General features: G+C 45.9%; 1 protein-coding gene and 1 pseudogene across 1 annotated transcript in view; one reads left to right on the forward strand and one right to left on the reverse strand.

The window, feature by feature from the left end:
• Positions 1 to 18,072, forward strand: part of LOC132008323 (solute carrier family 41 member 3-like) — a 64,333-nt gene that overhangs the window by 10,911 nt on the left and 35,350 nt on the right. Inside the window, exon 2 of the mRNA XM_059386855.1 lies at positions 11,148 to 11,255. Within this exon, the coding sequence (XP_059242838.1) occupies positions 11,148 to 11,255 (108 nt within the window). The remainder of the gene's footprint in view (positions 1 to 11,147; positions 11,256 to 18,072) is intronic.
• On the reverse strand, positions 575 to 1,995 carry LOC132008322 (keratin, type I cytoskeletal 18-like; annotated as a pseudogene).

Raw genomic sequence — 18,072 nt, forward strand, 5'->3', positions numbered from 1 at the left:
TCCCTCATGATTAGAAGTTAGAGGCCCAAATGGGCAGGGACTTGTTCAGGGTCACCCAGAAATCACCTGATGTTTAACCTGGATTCTACCCCACGGCCTAGCGTAGCCCCAGAATCTAGCTTAAGCTCTTTGAGATTTTCTACTGTGCTACTGAGCTATTTTTAAAATCACAGTCTTAATTTTCTGGATTGTGACCTAATAAACCATGTTGACAGATTTTGTTCTCAAATAGCACAGGAAAGTGTTTCGTGTAATGACATCTTTTATTTATTTTTGGTGACAGTTTATGTTTTGATGATTATGAAAGCAAGTGATCACAATAGAATACAGAAAATTATACAATAAAAGTTACTTTTTAAAAAGATTTTATTTATTATTTGACAGAGACACAGCGAGAGAGGGAACACAGCAGGGGAAGTGGGAGAGGGAGAAGCAGGCTTCCCACTGTCACTTTTAACTCTACTATTCAGAAGCAGTCACTTTTAGCATCTTGATGTATATCCTTCTGAACTTTCACTGCTTGTGTTCACTGCTATGTGTATTTATGTTAATTTCTCATTTGCTTTTTTTTTTTTTTGACCTTCGAACTTTTTATTGGCCTCCTGCTCCCCAAAGTGTACCCTGCTTCTGCTCCCTCAACGCCTCAGAACTTTGGTGTCATTGGTCTCAGACACGACCTTGCCGTCCACAATCTTGCGGGTAGTGGTTTTCTGGATGGTTTGCATGGAGCTGCTGCTGTCCAGGGTGTCACTGAGATTGAAGTCCTCCCCATCTTCCAGCAGGCGACGGTAGGTAGCGATCTCAGCCTCCAGCTTGACCTTGACATTCAACAGGGCTTCGTACTCCTGGGCCTGGCGCTGCCCCTCTGCCCGGGTCTGGGACAGTTCAGACTCCAGGTGCAGCAGGACCCCGTTGAGCTGCTCCATCTGCATGGCGTAGCGGGTTTCGACCTCCCTGAGGCTGTTCTCTAAGCTGGCCTTCAGGTTTCTCACTGAATCCAGGTTGATCTCCAAGGACTGGGCGGTACGTCTCAGCTCCGTGAGGGTCATCTCAGCCTCTCCTATCTCTGAGGTCTGTGTGGTGATCACTGTGGTGCTTTCCTCAATCTGCTGGGACCAGTATTTGTCCAGCTCCTCTCAGTTCTTCCGAGCCAGCTCATCATACTGGGCCCGGATGTCTGCCATGATCTTGCTGAGGTCCTGAGACTTGGGGGCATCCAACTCCACGGTCAACCCGGAGTTGGCAATTTGGTTCTGTAGACCCTTTACTTCCTCCTCATGGTTCTTCTTCATAAAGAGCAACCCCTCCTTGAGAGCCTCAATCTCTGTCTCCAGCTGCAGCCTAGTGTCATTGGTGTCATCGATGACCTTGCGGAGCCCGTGGATGTCACTCTCCACGGACTGGCGCATGGCCAGTTCCGTCTCATACTTGACTCTGAAGTCATCAGCAGCAAGATGGGCATTGTCAATCTGCAGAACGATGCGGGCATTGTCCACAGAACTTGCAAAAATCTGAGACCTCAGCTCCTTGATGGTCTTGAAGTAATGCTCCCAGTCTCTGACCTGGGGTCCCTTCTTCTCCAGGTGTTCCCGGATTCTCACCTCCAGTCTCTGATTATCTGCCTCTAGGCTCCTCACCCTCTCCAGGTAGGAGGCCAGGCGGTCATTCAGGTCTTGCATGGTCTCCTTCTTGCCCTGCATGCCCCCTATGCCGGCCAGACCCCTGGCCATCCCGGCGGCCAACCCCGTGGCCAGGCCCCCGGACCCCCAACCGCCCCGGAAGCTGGAGGAGCGGGATACGGAGATCCGGGAGCCTGAGCCTCCGGCGCCTGCATAGACGACGCTGGCCGCGCTGCTGACAGGCCGGACCCGGTGGCTGGGCGACTGCATGGAGCCCAGGGACCGATAGTTGGAAGAGAAGGTGGAGTGGGTGGTGAAGCTCATGCTGTTCGGAGAGTAAGATGAGAGGCCAGGACTCGGGCTTGGGCCAGCTCTCATTTGCTTTTTTAAACAGAAATGAGAAACATTTTCATAAAGATTAAGAACTGCATAATCAGAAATCTCTTTGTGAAATTATACAAATGATTGTCTATTTCCATACCTTCTGTACTGATGAGAGTGGTTCAAGGGCCCACTGTGTATAAGTATACATTGTATTATGATGTTTGACCAAATTCAAAAGTATAAAGAAATCATAATAAAGTGACCACTTGTCAGGGGTCCCTGCAGCTCGGTGCCATGGGAGCAGTGTGATCAGTGTCCAGAGACACCAGGCGAGCTCCGAGCTGTTCTGTTGTAAACCAGCTAACTTCTACAGCTCCTTTCTCAAAAACATGCCATTTCTCTCTGCCTTCTTCTGGTTCAGACTCTTGTTGGAACACAGGGATCCAAACCACAGATGGCAGGCAGCAGCAGATGGGAGACGGGCAGGGAGTGGACCCCAGGGAGGCCGGTGGAGGCAGTCGGCACTGGAAGTCAGGGTCTTAGTCCTGCCTCTGGTACTGACATGTGTGATGATCTTCAGCAAACTCTCTAGGGCCTTCAATTTCCTTTTTTTTAAATTTAAATTCAGTTAGCCAATGTATTAGTTTTTTTTTTTTTTTTAAGATTTATTTATTTGACAGAGAGAAATCACAAGTAGACAGAGAGGCAGCCAGAGAGAGAGAGAGAGGGAAGCAGGCTCCCTGCTGAGCAGAGAGCCCGATGCGGGACCTGAGATCATGACCTGAGCCGAAGGCAGCGGCTTAATCCACTGAGCCACCCAGGCGCCCCAATGTATTAGTTTTTGATGTAGTGTTCAGTGATTCACTTGTTGCCTATAAAACCCAGTGCTTATCACAACACATGCCCTCCTTAATGCTCATCATCCAACTACCCCATGCCTCCATCCCCTCCCCTCCAGCAATCCTCAGTTTGTTCCCAGAGTCAAGAGTTCTCATGGTTTATCTACCTCTCTGATTTCTTCCCATCCAGTTTTCCATCCCTTCGCCTGTGATCCTCTGCGCTATTTCATATGTTTCACATATGAATGAAAGCCTTTGTCTGTCTCTGCTTGACTTACTTCACTTAGCATTATACCTCCAGTTTCATCCTTGTTGAGGTAAATGATAGGTATTCATCCTTTCTGATGGCTGAGTCATATTCCACTGTAGATATGAACAAGATCTTCTTTATCCATTCATCTGTTGAAAGGCATCTCAGCTCTTTCCAGTTTGTCTATTGCGGACATTGCTGCTATGAACATTGGGGTGTGTATGGCCCTTCTTTTCACTACATTTGTATCTTTGGGGTAAATACCCAGTAGTGCAATTGCTGGGTCATAGGCTAGCTCTATTTTTAACTTCTTGAGGAACCTCCATGCTGTTTTCCAGAGTGGCTGCACCAGCTTGCATTCCCACCATCAGTGTAACAGGGTTCCCCTTTCTTGCATCCTCAGCAACACCTGTCACTTCCTGGCTTGCTAATTTTAGTCATTCTGACTCGTGTGAGGTAGCATTTCATTGTGGTTTTGATTTGTATTTTCCTGATGGGGAGTGATGGGGAGCATTTTGTCATGTGCCTGTGGGCCTTTGATTTCTCATCTGTAAAAACAGAAGGTTGTACTTCCTGGGGAACATCCTAGAGATGCTTTGTGAGTCTGGTGGTTGACTGAACATGAAATGATTCAGCACGAAAGAGCATTGAGAAGCACAGATGGGTACACAAGGGAGTGAATCTCTTTCAGTTGTTCGTTTATTCATTCATTTGCAGGTCTTGGTGCTGTGTGTGTTTGGTTGGCCCCCATCTCTGCTCCCGTTCCTTGGGTTTTCTTTACAGCACTTGTCACAGGTCATAATTACATTTTCCAATTTTAGGATTGGCTGCCATAGGCTCTAAGCATGTGTCTGTCAGCTAACAGATGCACCATGATACTTAGACTATGAGTCTGGCAGATATTAGGCCCTCAGTACTAATTTGGGGAGTAAATGAATGAATGCTTTCCCCTCCTCTGAAGACTGCAGCAGTGAGTCAGCCAGCTTCCATCTCGAGGTAATGCACTCCAGGATGGGAGAGTGTATGTGTGTGCATTTCATGTTGCCACCCGGCAAGTGTGGGCTTGCTTTCAGAGGGGTTCAGAAAAAGAGCTTGGGAATCCTGGGCAAGATGTCAGGCTCTGTCCGGGAAACTGGGACGGCCTCAAAGAAGAGGAAGCACTCAGTTGGCCCCGAGGTTTGGCAGGAGTTCAGACTGAACAGTGTGAGCCTGCAGAAAGAGTAGTGTGAACATAGGCACGGCCCACGTGAGGGTCCACGGGAAGTTCCTTCTAGGCTGTGCGGTGTATGACTACGTTCTAGAAAGAGACAGGCCTCAAATGGATGCTCCCCACCCCATACGGGACCTTGAATGTGTGGCCGCAAAATCTCAACTTTCTCAGGTAATGAGCTGACAGCTCTTGAGGATATTTGGGCAAGCGGGTGACTTGGAGATGTAATAGAAAATGTGAATGTGAAAAACATGCATTATTTCTGGTGGACAGATGGGTTAGGAGGTACTAAGGGCCCTGCTGAAGGTGGTGTCCATGAGCTGGAGAGGAGGGGATGGGCATGGCAGAGACATGGGGATGAGCAGATTGGATGTGGGGCTGAGGTGGTTGTGGGATGGGCGATCAGAGTGGGTTTTGGGTTTCTGACAGAGCCATTCACTGAGGCAGGAGGCATGGGTGAGGGGTTGAAAGGGATGGTCATGGAGGACTGATTGAGTTACATGGGAGTTACATGGAGTCTGCGAACTCAGGGAAGCTTGGTAATTACTAGTTTATCTGAGATGAGAAAAACAGAGTGGGGATGAGGCTCCCCAGATGTCCCTGTTACCTATTTGCCATGCAGCACAACACACCCAAATTTAGTGGCTTGTTTCAAGCCAGTCATTCAATTAGATTATGAATCTGCAGTTTGGGTAGAGTTCGTGAGAATGGATGTCTGGTCTGCTGCTGTGTCTGCTGCAGTGGCTTGCTGCGTGTTGTGTGCAACACAGGCTAGCTCACTATGTGACATGACAGTTGCTGCTGGCTGTCACCTGGAATTACAGTGGGAATACCCATAGGGGGCCTCTCCATGTGACCACTTGGGCTCCTTTCAGTATGGTGTCTGGGTTACAAGCATGAGCATTTCAAGAGATGGGAAGCGGAGACTCAGTCTCTCAGAAACCAGACTGGCTTGGTTTCTTTTCACAAATCAAAGAGAGGAATGCCTGAGAAGGTTAGAGCTCATTATCACTGGCTCCAAGGAAAGGCTTAAAAATATCTGTTGAATGAATGAGTAAATGAACTGTGTGAGGACAGATGCAGAGAGAGGAATATCTGGGGCTTGAGGCAGACAGTTATCGGAGGACTTTAGCTAGAGTTGGTGAGGAGGTAGATGGGCTGGAGGAAGTCAGTAAGATCTAGATTGGTGAGGGCCATGATCTGCAGGCTACTGGCATGGGATCTGAGTGTGGGATAGACTCTCCAACACAGGAGAAACAGCTAAACTGCCTGAGAGGAACAGGATCGGAAGTTGAAGCCCAGATCAAGGGCCTGGTCCAGGTGAAGTCTTCCCGGGTCAGTAGGTGAGTGTACTTCTGACTTCGGGCTTCTCTTGACTGTGGCCTTGGCCTTTGTTCCAGCTAGCCCTCAGGTACATGGGGAATGCACAGGGCACCCCCAACAATAGAATCTCTGGCAGTCAGAGGTGATGTCTCAATGAATTTTCTGGGTTGGGACAGTCAGGGTACAGGGAGTGAGGGTCCCTTTTGAAGCATGTTTATAAGCCTTCTGGTCCCTTGAGAGAGCACAGTACTGTGTTTCCTTTGTGAACACAGCTTCTTCATATGGCCGTGAGCCTTTCAACTCTGAAGTCAAGATGAATGTAGGACATGGCTTCTTTCTTGGGTATCTGCAGCCCCCTTGACCTTGAGGAGTGAACTCCTCAGGGGCCTGTAGGAATGGGTCCTTTATGCTGAGATTTCTCCAGGCCCTTGTCTTCCGAAAGTAGAAGCAGCCTGGGGTGTGTGTGCAGAGGCAGGCAGGATTCTTTATAGCCCTCACCAAGGCCAGGTCTCCTGCAGCTCTATCTCCCTGGATCTAGCCCCAGCCAGCATTGGCTGGATGCTCTCAAGGTCAGTGAGAGAGGCTGTGAGTTTCCTCGTGACAGTACAGTTGAGGGAGGTCCCGGCTGGTACAGCAACCACTCTGAGGAGAGCCTGATCTGCAGGGAGTGGATGGACAGGAGGAGCTTGCCAAGGCCCCAAATAAGGCTCTGAGTCACACTGGCCTTTGTTCCTTGCTTGCTCTCACCCTCGGCCGAGGGGCTGTAAGGGAGCCTTTCAACAGCTCAGGACACTGGCAACATTACCTGTGTGGACCTCTTAAGAAATGCATCCTGGTGTGTGCAAGGAGGACAGAGGACAGACCTGGACTTCTTGCTCATGCACATGTAGTTCACGGCTTGACCATGGTGGTTACCCAGCTGAATCTGGAGTTTTGCTTCCAGGGCAAGAAGCTGCGAGGCTTCAGCTGTGAGCTCACCCGCTCCCCCCATGGGGTCTGGCCTGAGACTGTCTTCACTATCATTTGCCAGATCGTGGTGCCCATTCTTCTCTCGGGCGTGGGCATGTTGACAGCCGGCCTGGTGATGAACATCATCCCAAGTGCGTACTGGGCATACGAGTGCTAGCGTGGGGCCCTGGGTGGAGGGAGAGGAGAATCAGGCTCTCTGGGCATCACAGATAGGACAGGGTGGAGGACAGCAGAGGCCCTGAGTTGGGCTGCAGCCCTGAGCCTGGCCCAATGCCCGGGAGTCGCGGGCTCCGTGGTGCCAGCTGGAGATTCCTCCAGGGACTCCAGGTCCGAGATCTATAGAACCTTCTGATGACTCCCTCCAAGATCATCCCACACATTTTAGCCTGGGGAGTTCAAACCATTTTCCTTCCAAGGGATGCAGGTTCATCAGGCAGGGCTTGGAAGAGCTCAGATCCTCTGCCATTCACTCACTACTTGAGGGAATTCATTAAGCTTCCCCTGCATCAGCCTCCCCATCTACAGACAGGGCAAATGAATGCACATATGTCACAGCATTGTGAGGATGGGCAGCCAAGTATGCCTCATGTCATAGCCCCGAGGGTAATGGGGCTGTTCCCTCCAGCCCCCAGAATCTCTGTCCAGAGCCTGAGTTGGGGTCCGAGCAAGCACAGGGAGGTAGTGGTCTCTCTTGGGTACTAGCATTTGTGGGAGGCCCTCGGGTGAGCACACACTCTAGCACTCACTTCTCCTGGTCTGTTTATGCCCTGGGATTGGCTCAGATAATGCTGTTTGAATCACTGAGGGTTTGCTTTGTCTGCCTAAACATTTTTATAGAGTTAGTCTGATTTTAGACAATATATGTAAGTGAAGAAGAGAGGGTGCCCATAATCTCTGTCAGTATTTTGGTGTGTATCCATCAAGAATGTATGGGATCATACTATATGATGATATGCTTTTTAGTCAGTGATATTAAGTTTAAATTTAGTTTTGCAGCCTGTGGGGACATCCCAGCTAGTGTGTGTCTTTCTCAGTTGGACCCAACATCTCCTTCCTGATGGCTGTCTCCCAGTCTCTGGATGAGGCTCATGATGCCTCCTAGCTGGCCTCCACTTGCATGGCTCAGCAGAGGGCACATTCAGCCCTCCTGGGTCCGGGACAGCCCATTGTGTACTGGCCAGTACCATTAGAAAGCATTCACTTGGGGGGCTTGCAGCCTATATACTTATCTCTCCCACCTCAGAGCTTCACCCCTCGAGCTGCTACAGTAGTGTCTTGTGCCTTCCCTAAGACCCTCCTGGGGATACTGTGGAGAAAGACTCAGTCCTGGGTCTCTCCTTTTTGACCTTCCATGAATTCTCAGAGCATGTGTTTCAGCCCTCCACCACATGGCATGTCCCTTAGTTGCCGCAGGCTGGCAGAATATTGATCAATAGGTTGGGGGGATTTTGGAAGAGTCCAGAAGATTCAGTGGCATGTGGCAGGCTTGGGATTGTGCCTGATCATCAGAAGTGGTGGTGCAGAAGGCCATTCCAGGGGGAAGTCCAGCCAGAGGACAGAACACCTTTCTGGACCTCTGTGTTAAGGTGCCAGCTGGGAGGCTAGCATGCAGTGAAAGGTGTTTCTTGGGAAGCAGGCCCAGAACATGCAGGGGGAAGGCTGGTCTGCAAATCCAGGCCTTGAGCCCTCCAGCTTTGGGAGACCTAGCAGCTGGGAAAAACTGCAGACATCCCTAGAAGATACTCCTTGTTCCTTCTTCCCACTTTGCAAATGTGCAGTGCCTCCCAGGTACAGTGAAGTTCAAGAGCACTCAGCTTTCCGTGGCTCCTACATGTGCACCAACACCCCCCTGCTCATGGCCACTCAGTGGTTCAGGAGGCAGCCTTGCCAGCACCATCTCACAGGGTAGTGCCGCAATATAGGAGGGTAACCTGGATCCAGCTATTTCCAGGCTGCTGCATGTCAGGGCCTCAGGGCTTATGAGCCTGCAGCAAGGATGACCACCTGGCAGGTGTGCCCTGGGGATGTCCCTGGCACAGTGGGCTGGTCCTAAGGGCACTGGCCAGGTGCTGGTTTTATCTCCTCTAGATTTGGGGCCAGGGATCTGGGTTCTCTGTTTATGGGGTCTGAGTTCAGTCTGTCATTGGTCCCAGGGATTGAGGCCCACTAAGTGTCCAGAGTATCAGTTCTTTTTCTTCTTCTTTTTTTAATTATCTTTTTGTTACACAAGAAAAGTATAAATATTTCTCTTTTTTACAAAATAAATATCGCAGTTGAGGTTAAGCCCTCAGTCTCAGTTTCTTTGTGGAGGAAGCCTCTATTATCAGGTCATGTGTGTCCTTCAGACCTTATGGGAGTGCACCCAGGGGCAATGACAGTGGTTTTCATTGTTAGAGTATATGTGGTCTTTCTGCACTGAATCAGACGTGAAGCAGAGCGGTTGTAGCTGTGCTCAGAGTAGGTTAAATGAATTCATTCCCTTGTCTCATTCTTCATTTATTCACTCTGCATGTTTTGTTGAATTCTGTACAACTGCTCTTGGGCCCTGGAGGTGCAGTGGTGAGCAGAAACAGACCTATTCTCGCCTTCCTGGCGTCTGTAGCCCAGTGAGATGAGGCAGGTGCTCATCTGATCATCCCACAAACATGTGTCCAGGAGCAGAGGTAGTGAGCAGACATTTGCCTATGAAGAAAGAGGGAATGACTCATTCTTCCTATAGGGATCATAGAATCTGTAGTTAGCAGGACAGCTGGAGTTGGATCTTAAAGGATACTCTAACAGCTTTTAGGATGATTTGAGAGACAGCAGTCATTCCAAGCAAAGGGATCAGTGTGTGAGTGACTAGGCATTTGCAAGGAGTGAGGAGTGGCACACAGCCATGGTCAGGGTGCTGGACAGACAGTGAGGGGACCGGTTTGCACTGCTCGAGTTGTATGCTGAGTACCAAGGAGTTGTGTGGGTGTTGGTGAGCCTTCTATGGCAGGATATGCTGAGAGAAGGGGTTTATTTTTACTCTTGAGTCGGCGGGTACTCGGATTTGTGTGTCAGCCAAAAAGAAAGTGCTTGGGAGCAGACAGCTTGCTGGGAGGTAGAAGGAGGCTTGGAGTATAGGAAGTCAGTCTCAGGGGAGACCAGAGGCCAGGGAGGAGGGTCCTTCCAGGAACTGGATTGCAGACTAACCTCTTTGGACGGGATGTGGTGTACTGATAAGACAGCTGCACAGGGGACTGGGACTGGATGTTTCTGGAAGACCGAGAGCTGCAGAGGCTGCCAACAGACCATGGGAGCACCTCCTTGCCTGAGGACACAGTCCTCTTCTGAACTTTCAGGGGAGAGCAGACTCCTCACTCCATCTGAGCTGGGAATGGATTCTGAATGCCCCAGCTTTGCAGTTAAGATGAAAGGAGAAAGGGAGCCATCAGCCATGGGTGCTCTTTGTCCATCTGAGCACCTGAAGGAGGCCTGACCCCTTTCACTTCAGGCCCTGTGAGATGTTCTGTTGGGCTGCTTTAGGTGACTCTTCTGGGCCCCTAGTAAGTAGATTCATACATCTTCAGTCTCAGGGAGTAGGGACCAGACCCCAGACCTCCTACCTCCTAGCTGACAAGGTAGAAGAGTTTTTTAGGTCTAGAATTATAAAACTAAGAAGAACCTTTAATGTAGGGATCACAGGTATCTACAGGGGCCAGAGAGTTAAATTAAGTCAGTGGTACCAGATGGGTATTGAAAATTGGTGGAGGGGGCACAGGCAATATAATTGCATATAAATAGGTAGGAATTTTCACTTCACAAGTAAGTTTTTTCCCTTCCAATTTTCTTTATGTGCCCTTTCATTCTTTTTCATTTTCTTTTATTTTTGAATATTTTATTTATTTATTCAAGATAGAGCAAGAGTGAGTGAGAAAGAAGAGGGAGAGTGTTAGTATGAGGTGTGGAGGGACAGAGAAGCAGGCTCCCCACAGAGTAGGAAGCCAGATGTGGGACTTGATCCCAGGACCCCAGGATCATGACCTGAGTCAAAGGCAGATGCTTAACTGACTGAGTGATGCAGAGACCCTTTTTTTTTAATTTTTAATATTTTACACTTGATAGGACCTGGATAGAGACATATTCTGTCTGTTTTGACAATTCCAGAGCCCATACATGATGCTCTGGGGCCACTTGGCCTTGGTGTCTTGGGGCCACCTGAGAATTGGTGTCCAAGGTAGAGCAGAGCCACTCCTTGGTCCTAGCTGGTCTCGCCAGCTCTCTCATTCAAATCTCCCAGCTTTGAAATTGGTGACTTGTTCCTGTTTCTACAAACACATGGGCCACACTAAACACAGTATGTTTGCAGGGTGGACCCGGCCAGTCAACCTAGGACCCCAGCTTGGCCCCCAGTTTTCCCAGCTGCTGAAGGCCAGAGGAGGAGACTATCTTGAGGCCACAAGTGATGTTCGCTGAATAGTATTCAGAAATTTTCATGGCTTCCTTAATCTGCATTTAATTTAAAGCCATTTAAGAAACTACTTAGTCTTATTCATGAGAAGTAACTTGCCACACCTTCTTTTGAGAAATTTCAAAGATGTGCCAGTACGTGTACTTGGATTGATCTCCTGTTCTTTCCCCACCAGCACTGGCCGGTATTTGTGGAGGTTAAAGATCTATTGACATTGGTGCCGCCCCTGGTGGGCCTGAAGGGGAACCTGGAAATGACGCTGGCATCACGACTCTCCACAGCTGTAAGTCGATATCTGAGCATCTGGGCCACCTGCCTCCTGAAGGGGTGAATCCATGGGCACCTCCCAGGCTCCCCTCATAGCTTGTTAGCCAGTGGGTTGAATTCTGGAAAAAAGAGTGTCGTGAGGTTCTGTTCCATCACGATGCTCCACCTGGTCACTCCTCTCAGTCTGCCGACCTCTTTTTCCACGGTGCAGCTGGACTGCCAGCAAGGGCCAGGCCCAGCCCCATGTACCCTTGGTTTCTCCTCTAGCCCCAGTGTCAGGTGCTGCTCTGGGCCCCGGAGCCCAGCTCCATACATCCACGTACAAGCTGTAATGAGCAGCAAAGGCTGGCTGGAGGGTTTGGGAGAGGAGAGAGGGGTTTGAATCAATATGACACCCACCTCCCTTGGAGAATTTTGTTCTCTAGAATGTTTTCCTTGAATGTTCCATCAGCAGAGGGGTCTTCTTAGGGCTCTGTGGCTCACACGGTCCTTGCCTTGTTGCTTGTCCTAGCCCTCCCGGCTGTCCTGGGAACAACATTCTCCTTCTGTTATGCAGACTGGTCTCTCCCCTCCTGTGACCAGCATGTGAACCTGGCCTGTGGCAAGAGGAGGTGTGGTATGGCCAAGAGACTGACAGAGCAGTGTAGCTGGAGTAGGGCAGGCAAGGGGAGGGGGTGCCGGAGGTGAAGGGTGGTTAGCCCAACAGTGACCCCTCAAGAGCCACAACCTAATCAGTCAGGCCTGTGCATGGTTCCTTATGTGGACAGGGTCTTTGCAGGTGTGATTTTGTGATTATGTGAGGGACCTGGGAGATGATCCTGGATTATCCAGGTGGGTCTCAGTGTCAGCACGAGAGACAGGGTAGTTTCAGAAGAAAATGCCAGGTGAGGGAAGCCAAGGCAGAGAAGATGCTGTGCTTTGGGATTGGAAGATGGAGGAAGGGCCAGGAAATGTGGCTCCACCTACTGGAAAAGGTGAATTTCCATCTGCTGGAAAAAGGAATTCCTCCCTAGAGCTTCCAGAGGCACTTTGAGTTTTGCCTCAGAAGACTCATTTAAGACTCAGCCTCCAGAACTATAGGAGAATGTATTTCTGTTGTTTTAAGCCATAAAATTTGTGATAATTTGTTACTGCAATAACAGGGAATTAACAGGTAAGTCTGGATCACTTACAGACCCATAAGGACATTGAAATGTTTTAAGCAGCAGATAACATGATACAGACATGTGCACATATGATGTCATTGGTCAGTGTTTGAGAGGATAAAAAGTGTTGCTTGCCATCTCTGCTGTGGCGGCATTTCATGTGTTAGTATTTTTATTTCATAGTGTTTAACTACATATTAAACATTCTCTGCAATGATCAAATCTTCATTCTAATTTGTTTAAAATACATAAAACACGAAGGGAAAACAAAACTAGTGGTAGAATTCATTACGGCCATCTGTCCAAGGAGAATTCCATCATTATCATCACATGTGATGATAATGAACTTTTGAAGTCACTCAACACCCATTCTGTATTTTTGTTTACATCACTGTATTAAGGTATAAATTAATAAAATAAAAACTCACAAATTTTAAACATACAGGTTGGTGACTTTTGAAATATCTGTGTCCCTGTGTAACTACCACCCCAATCAAGATCTAAAACATTTCCATCTCCTCAGGAGATGTCTCCTCATGCACTCGGCCCAGCCTCTCCCACCACTGCGTCCCAGCAATCCTGATCCAGCTCTAGTCTGTATAGATAAGTTTCATTTTCTTTTATTTTTTTTCTTTTTAAAGATTTTATTTATTTATTTGACAGACAGAGATCACAAGTAGGCAGAGACAGAGGCGGAAGCAGGCTCCCTGCTGAGCAGAGAGCCCGATGCGGGGCTTGATTCCAGGACCCTGGGATCATGACCTGAGCCAAAGGCAGAGGCTTTAACCCACCAAGCCATCCAGGTGTCCCAAGTTTCGTTTTCAACACACATTCATGATTTTTAAAAATACTCAGTGCAACTTGAAATAGAGTAATTTTTCTGTATTTTTATTTATTTTAGCTATATTGTTCTGGATGTTTTAGATATTATAATAAGCCAAGAAAAGGAAATAAGAGACTAGCATATTGGGAAAGAGAAAAACTCATTATTTGCTATCAATATATTTTTCGTCTTGGAAAGATCTAAGTAAAGCAATAGAAAACTATGAAACTAAGTAAGCTTAATAAAGGGACCTGGTTTCAAAATATCTAGATGAAATTTAAAACATATATATATGTATTGACATACATAAATGTTTATCTGTATACTCCTGTACACACTAGAAATCATCATTTATGAAATACAATCTGAAAAGAGTTATCTTTTAAAACAATAACTAATTTTAAAACATCTTCAGACTGAAGCTGCAAATATTCAGGATCTATACAAATAAAATAACACTTTACAAAGGAAATATAAATTTGGAGAGAGATATGAAGTTCCTGAATGGGGCAAGCCAGTGTTTTAAAGTTATCAGTTTTCCTTGTTTTCGTTTATAAAGTTAATGTACTTACTCTCAGTCTGCAAAGGGAGTTAGGGGAACAGGTGACAGTGTTATTTTAAAGTTGATCTGGACAAGTAAGTGGGTGAGAATAGCCAAGGAAATATTGATAAGAAAAAGAGTAAGCACACTATTAGTAATGGTGAAATTCGATTTCCACATTTTAAATTGTAATATAACACTATAGTAATTAAACTATTTTGTAACCAGTATTAGTTAATGTGTTTTACAACAAAACAGAACATCCAGAAATAAGCTCAGATGTATGTAAATATAATTTATTGAATACTAGCACTTTAAACCAGTGAAAAAGGTTGAATTTAAAAAAAAAAAAAAGATTTATGAAAAAAAATAAAGAAAAAAAAAAGATTTATGTATTTATTTTAGAGAGAGAAACAAACTCCTCCTGAGCAAGGAGCCCAACACGGGGCTCGATCCTAGGACCCTGAGATCATGGCCTGAGTGTAAACCAAGAGTCTGACTCTTAACCAACTGAGCCATCCAGGTGCTCTGAGAAAGGATGAATTATTAATAAATGATGCTGAGATTATTGGTTAATTCTTTAGAATTAATTTTTCCTTATGTCATTCATCAATATATATGTTGAGGAGATTGAATAATTTTTTAAAAGATTTTATTTTTATTTATTTGCCAGATAGAGTGCACACAGGCAGGTAGAGTGGCAGGCGGAGAAGCAGGCTCCCTGCCGAGCAAGGAGCCTGATGTGGGACTTGATTCCAGGACACTGGGATCATGACCTGAGCTGAAGGCAGCCGCTAAACTGACTGAGCCACCCAGGTGTCCTGAGGAGATTGAATAATTTAAAATGAAGCATGATACCAGGAGGACACACCATTATTTTCAGAATCTGGTGATAGTGTTTTTTAAGTAGCAGAACAAATGCTAAACCCATTGGAAACAATATGTTTTTTAAGTATTATTTTAAAACAGTGGTGTTTTTTAAGTAGCAGAACAAAGGCAAAACCCATCAGAAACAATGTAATAATTTGTTTTAGTTTTCTAGGGCCACCATAACAATGAACCCCAAACTGCTTGTCTTAAAAAACAGAGGTGGATTTTCTCACAGTTCTGAGGGCTGCAACTCCAGATCAAGGTGGCAGGGTTAGTTGCTTCTGAGGGCCATCAGGGAAAATCTGTCCCAGACCTCCCAGCTTCTGGAGACTTTTGGCATTCCTTAGCTTGCAGACAAATCACCCCCATCCCTGCCTTTGTCCCAGGGCATTCTGCCTATATTCCTCTCTGTGTCCAAATTTCCCCTTTTCACAAGGACACCAGTCTTACTGGATTCAGTATGTGTCTTACCCCACTATGACCTCATCTAAACTAATGACATCACTGCAACCCTATTTCCAAATCAAATCACATACTAAGGTACTGGGGTTAGGACCTCAACATCTTTTGGAGGGATACAATTCTACATAACAGTCTCCTTGCATAAATTTAAATGGGGAAAAACTAACAAGGGAAGAAGTTATAATATATAAAAAATAACGGTCTGTATCCTCAACTCTCTAAGTAGCTGTAATGTATCAATATGAAGACAAACCCTTCAAATCAAAATGAACAAAGGACATGAATCATAAATCCATGTTCACAAATAAATAAGACCATAAAACAGTAGAGGAAAAAAAGTCCCAATCATACTAGTCACTAGTGGATAGTCATTAGCCAGTACTATCTTATTGCATATCAAGTGGACTTAGATGAATATGAGTGTGAGTGTCCACTTTTGGCAATTGTGTGGAGATGAGACTTGTCAAACACTGATGTCAGCAAGTATAATTTGGTAGTTTTTCAGAAGAGCAATTTATCAGACCACAAATATATGTAGACCCTTTACCTCAGAAATTCTGTTTCTGCTGGGTTTTCCTAAAGAAGCAGTTAGTTACCCAGAGATACCAGTACAAGGATGTTCTCTCATAGCTTCTTTTTCTACTTATTTTGAAGTAATTATAAATTCACAGGAAGTTGCTAAGATAGTACAGAGTCAACCTTTGTACCCATCCCTCACTTGCCCTCAGTGTTTGCATGTTACATAGTTCTAGTGCATTAATGAAACTGGGACATTGACATTGGCACAAGCTCTATACGGAGTTCCCTGTCATTTTATCACATGTAGATTCCTGTGATCATCACCACAATCAGGAATAAGAATTGGTCCTCTCCATGAAGACCTCCCTCAGGCTACCCCTCCCTAATCCCTAATTCCTAATCCCTGGCAAATACTTGGCTGTTTTCGAACATAAAGTTTTGTCATTTGAGAAGAGCATAGTGTTTCTAAGTGATAATATCCTTGAGTTCCATTCATGTGATTTGTTGTATGTATCAGTAGTTCATTGTGTTTTTTTTAAATTTCTTTTCAACTTAACAGAATTCATTGTTTTTGCGCCACACCCAGTGTTCCATGCAATACATGCCGTCCATAATACCCACCAATGGCTCCTCCAACCTCCCACCCCCAGCCCCTTCAAAACCCTCAGATTGTTTTTCAGAGTCCTAGTCTCTCATGGTTCACCTCCCCTTCCAATTTCCCTCAACTCCCTTCTCCTCTCCATCTCCCTATGTCCTCCATGTTATTTGTTATGCTCCACAACTAAGTGAAACCATATGATAATTGACTCTCTATCCTACAGTTATTTCACTCAGCAGAATCTCTTCCAGTCCCATCCATGTTGCTACAAAAGTTGGGTATTCGTCCTTTCTGATGGAGGCATAATACCCCATAGTGTATATGGACCACATCTTCCTTATCCATTCGTCCGTTGAAGGGCATCTTGGTTCTCTCCACAGTTTGGTGACCATGGTCATTGCTGCTATAAACATTGGGGTACAGATGGCCCTTCTTTTCACTACATCTGTATCTTTGGGGTAAATACCCAGGAGTGCAATGGCAGGGTCATAGGGAAGTTCTATTTTTAATTTCTTGAGGAATCTCCACACTGTCCTCCAAAGAGGCTGCACCAACTTGCATTCCCACCAACAGTGGAAGAGGGTTCCCCTTTCTCCACATCCTCTCCAACACATGTTGTTTCCTGTCTTGCTAATTTTGTCCATTCTAACTGGTGTAAGGCGGTATCTCAGTGTGGTTTTCATTTGAATCTCCCTGATGGCTAGTGATGATGAATATTTTTTCATGTATCTGATAGCCATTTGTATGTCCTCATTGGAGAAGTGTCTGTTCATGTCTTCTGCCCATTTTTTGACATGATTATCTGTTTTGTGTGTGTTGAGTTTGAGAAGTTCTTAACAGATCCTGGATATCAGCCTTTTGTCTGTACTGTCACTTGCAAATATCTTCTCCCATTCCGTGGGTTGCCTCTTTGTTTTGTTGACTGTTTCCTTTGCTGTGCAGAAGCTTTTGATTTTGATGAAGACCCGAAAGTTGATCTTCGCTTTTGTTTCCTTTGCCTTTGGAGACATATCTTGAAAGAAGTTTCTGTGGCTGAAATCAACGAGATTACTGCCTATGTTCTCCTCTAGGAGTCTGATGGATTCCTGTCTCACATTGAGGTCTTTTATCCATTTCGAGTTTATCTTTGTGTATGGTGTAAGAGAACGGTCGAGTTTCATTCTTCTACATATAGCTGTCCAGTTTTCCCAGCACCATTAATTGAAGAGACTGGCTTTTCTCCACTGTATTTTTTTTCCTCCTTTGTCAAAGATTATTTGACCATAGAGTTGAGTGTGCATATCTGGGCTCTCTACTCTGTTCCGCTGGTCTATGTGTCTGTTTTTATGCCAGTACCATGCTGTCTTGGTGATCACAGCTTTGTAGTAAAGCTTGAAATCAGGTAATGTGATGCCCCCCCCGTTCTCTTTTTCAACATTTCCTTAGGAATTCGGGGTATCTTCTGATTCTGTGCAAGTTTTAGGATTATTTGTTCCAACTCTTTGAAAAATACCGATGGAATTTTGATCGGAATGGCATTAAAAGTATAGATTGCTCTAGGTGGTATAGTCATTTTAACAATATTTATTCTTCCAATCCAAGAGCATGGAATGGTCTTCCATCTTTTTGTGTCTTCTTCAATTTCTTTCATGAGTGTTCTGTAGTCCTGGAGTACAGATCCTTTACCTCTTTGGTTAGGTTGATTCCCAGGTATCTTTTAAATCTTGGTGCTATAGTAAATGGAATCGGTTCTCTAATTTCCCTTTCTGTATTTTCATTGTTAGTGTATAAGAAAGCCACTGATTTCTGTACATTAACTTTGTATCCTGCCACATTGCTGAATTGCTGAATTGAAAATCTGAGGTGCTGGAGTCCCTGTGGCATGGCAGCTGACCC

This window comes from Mustela nigripes, unplaced genomic scaffold, assembly GCF_022355385.1.
Source record: "Mustela nigripes isolate SB6536 unplaced genomic scaffold, MUSNIG.SB6536 HiC_scaffold_79, whole genome shotgun sequence".
In the NCBI taxonomy this organism is placed as follows: Eukaryota; Metazoa; Chordata; class Mammalia; order Carnivora; family Mustelidae; genus Mustela; species Mustela nigripes.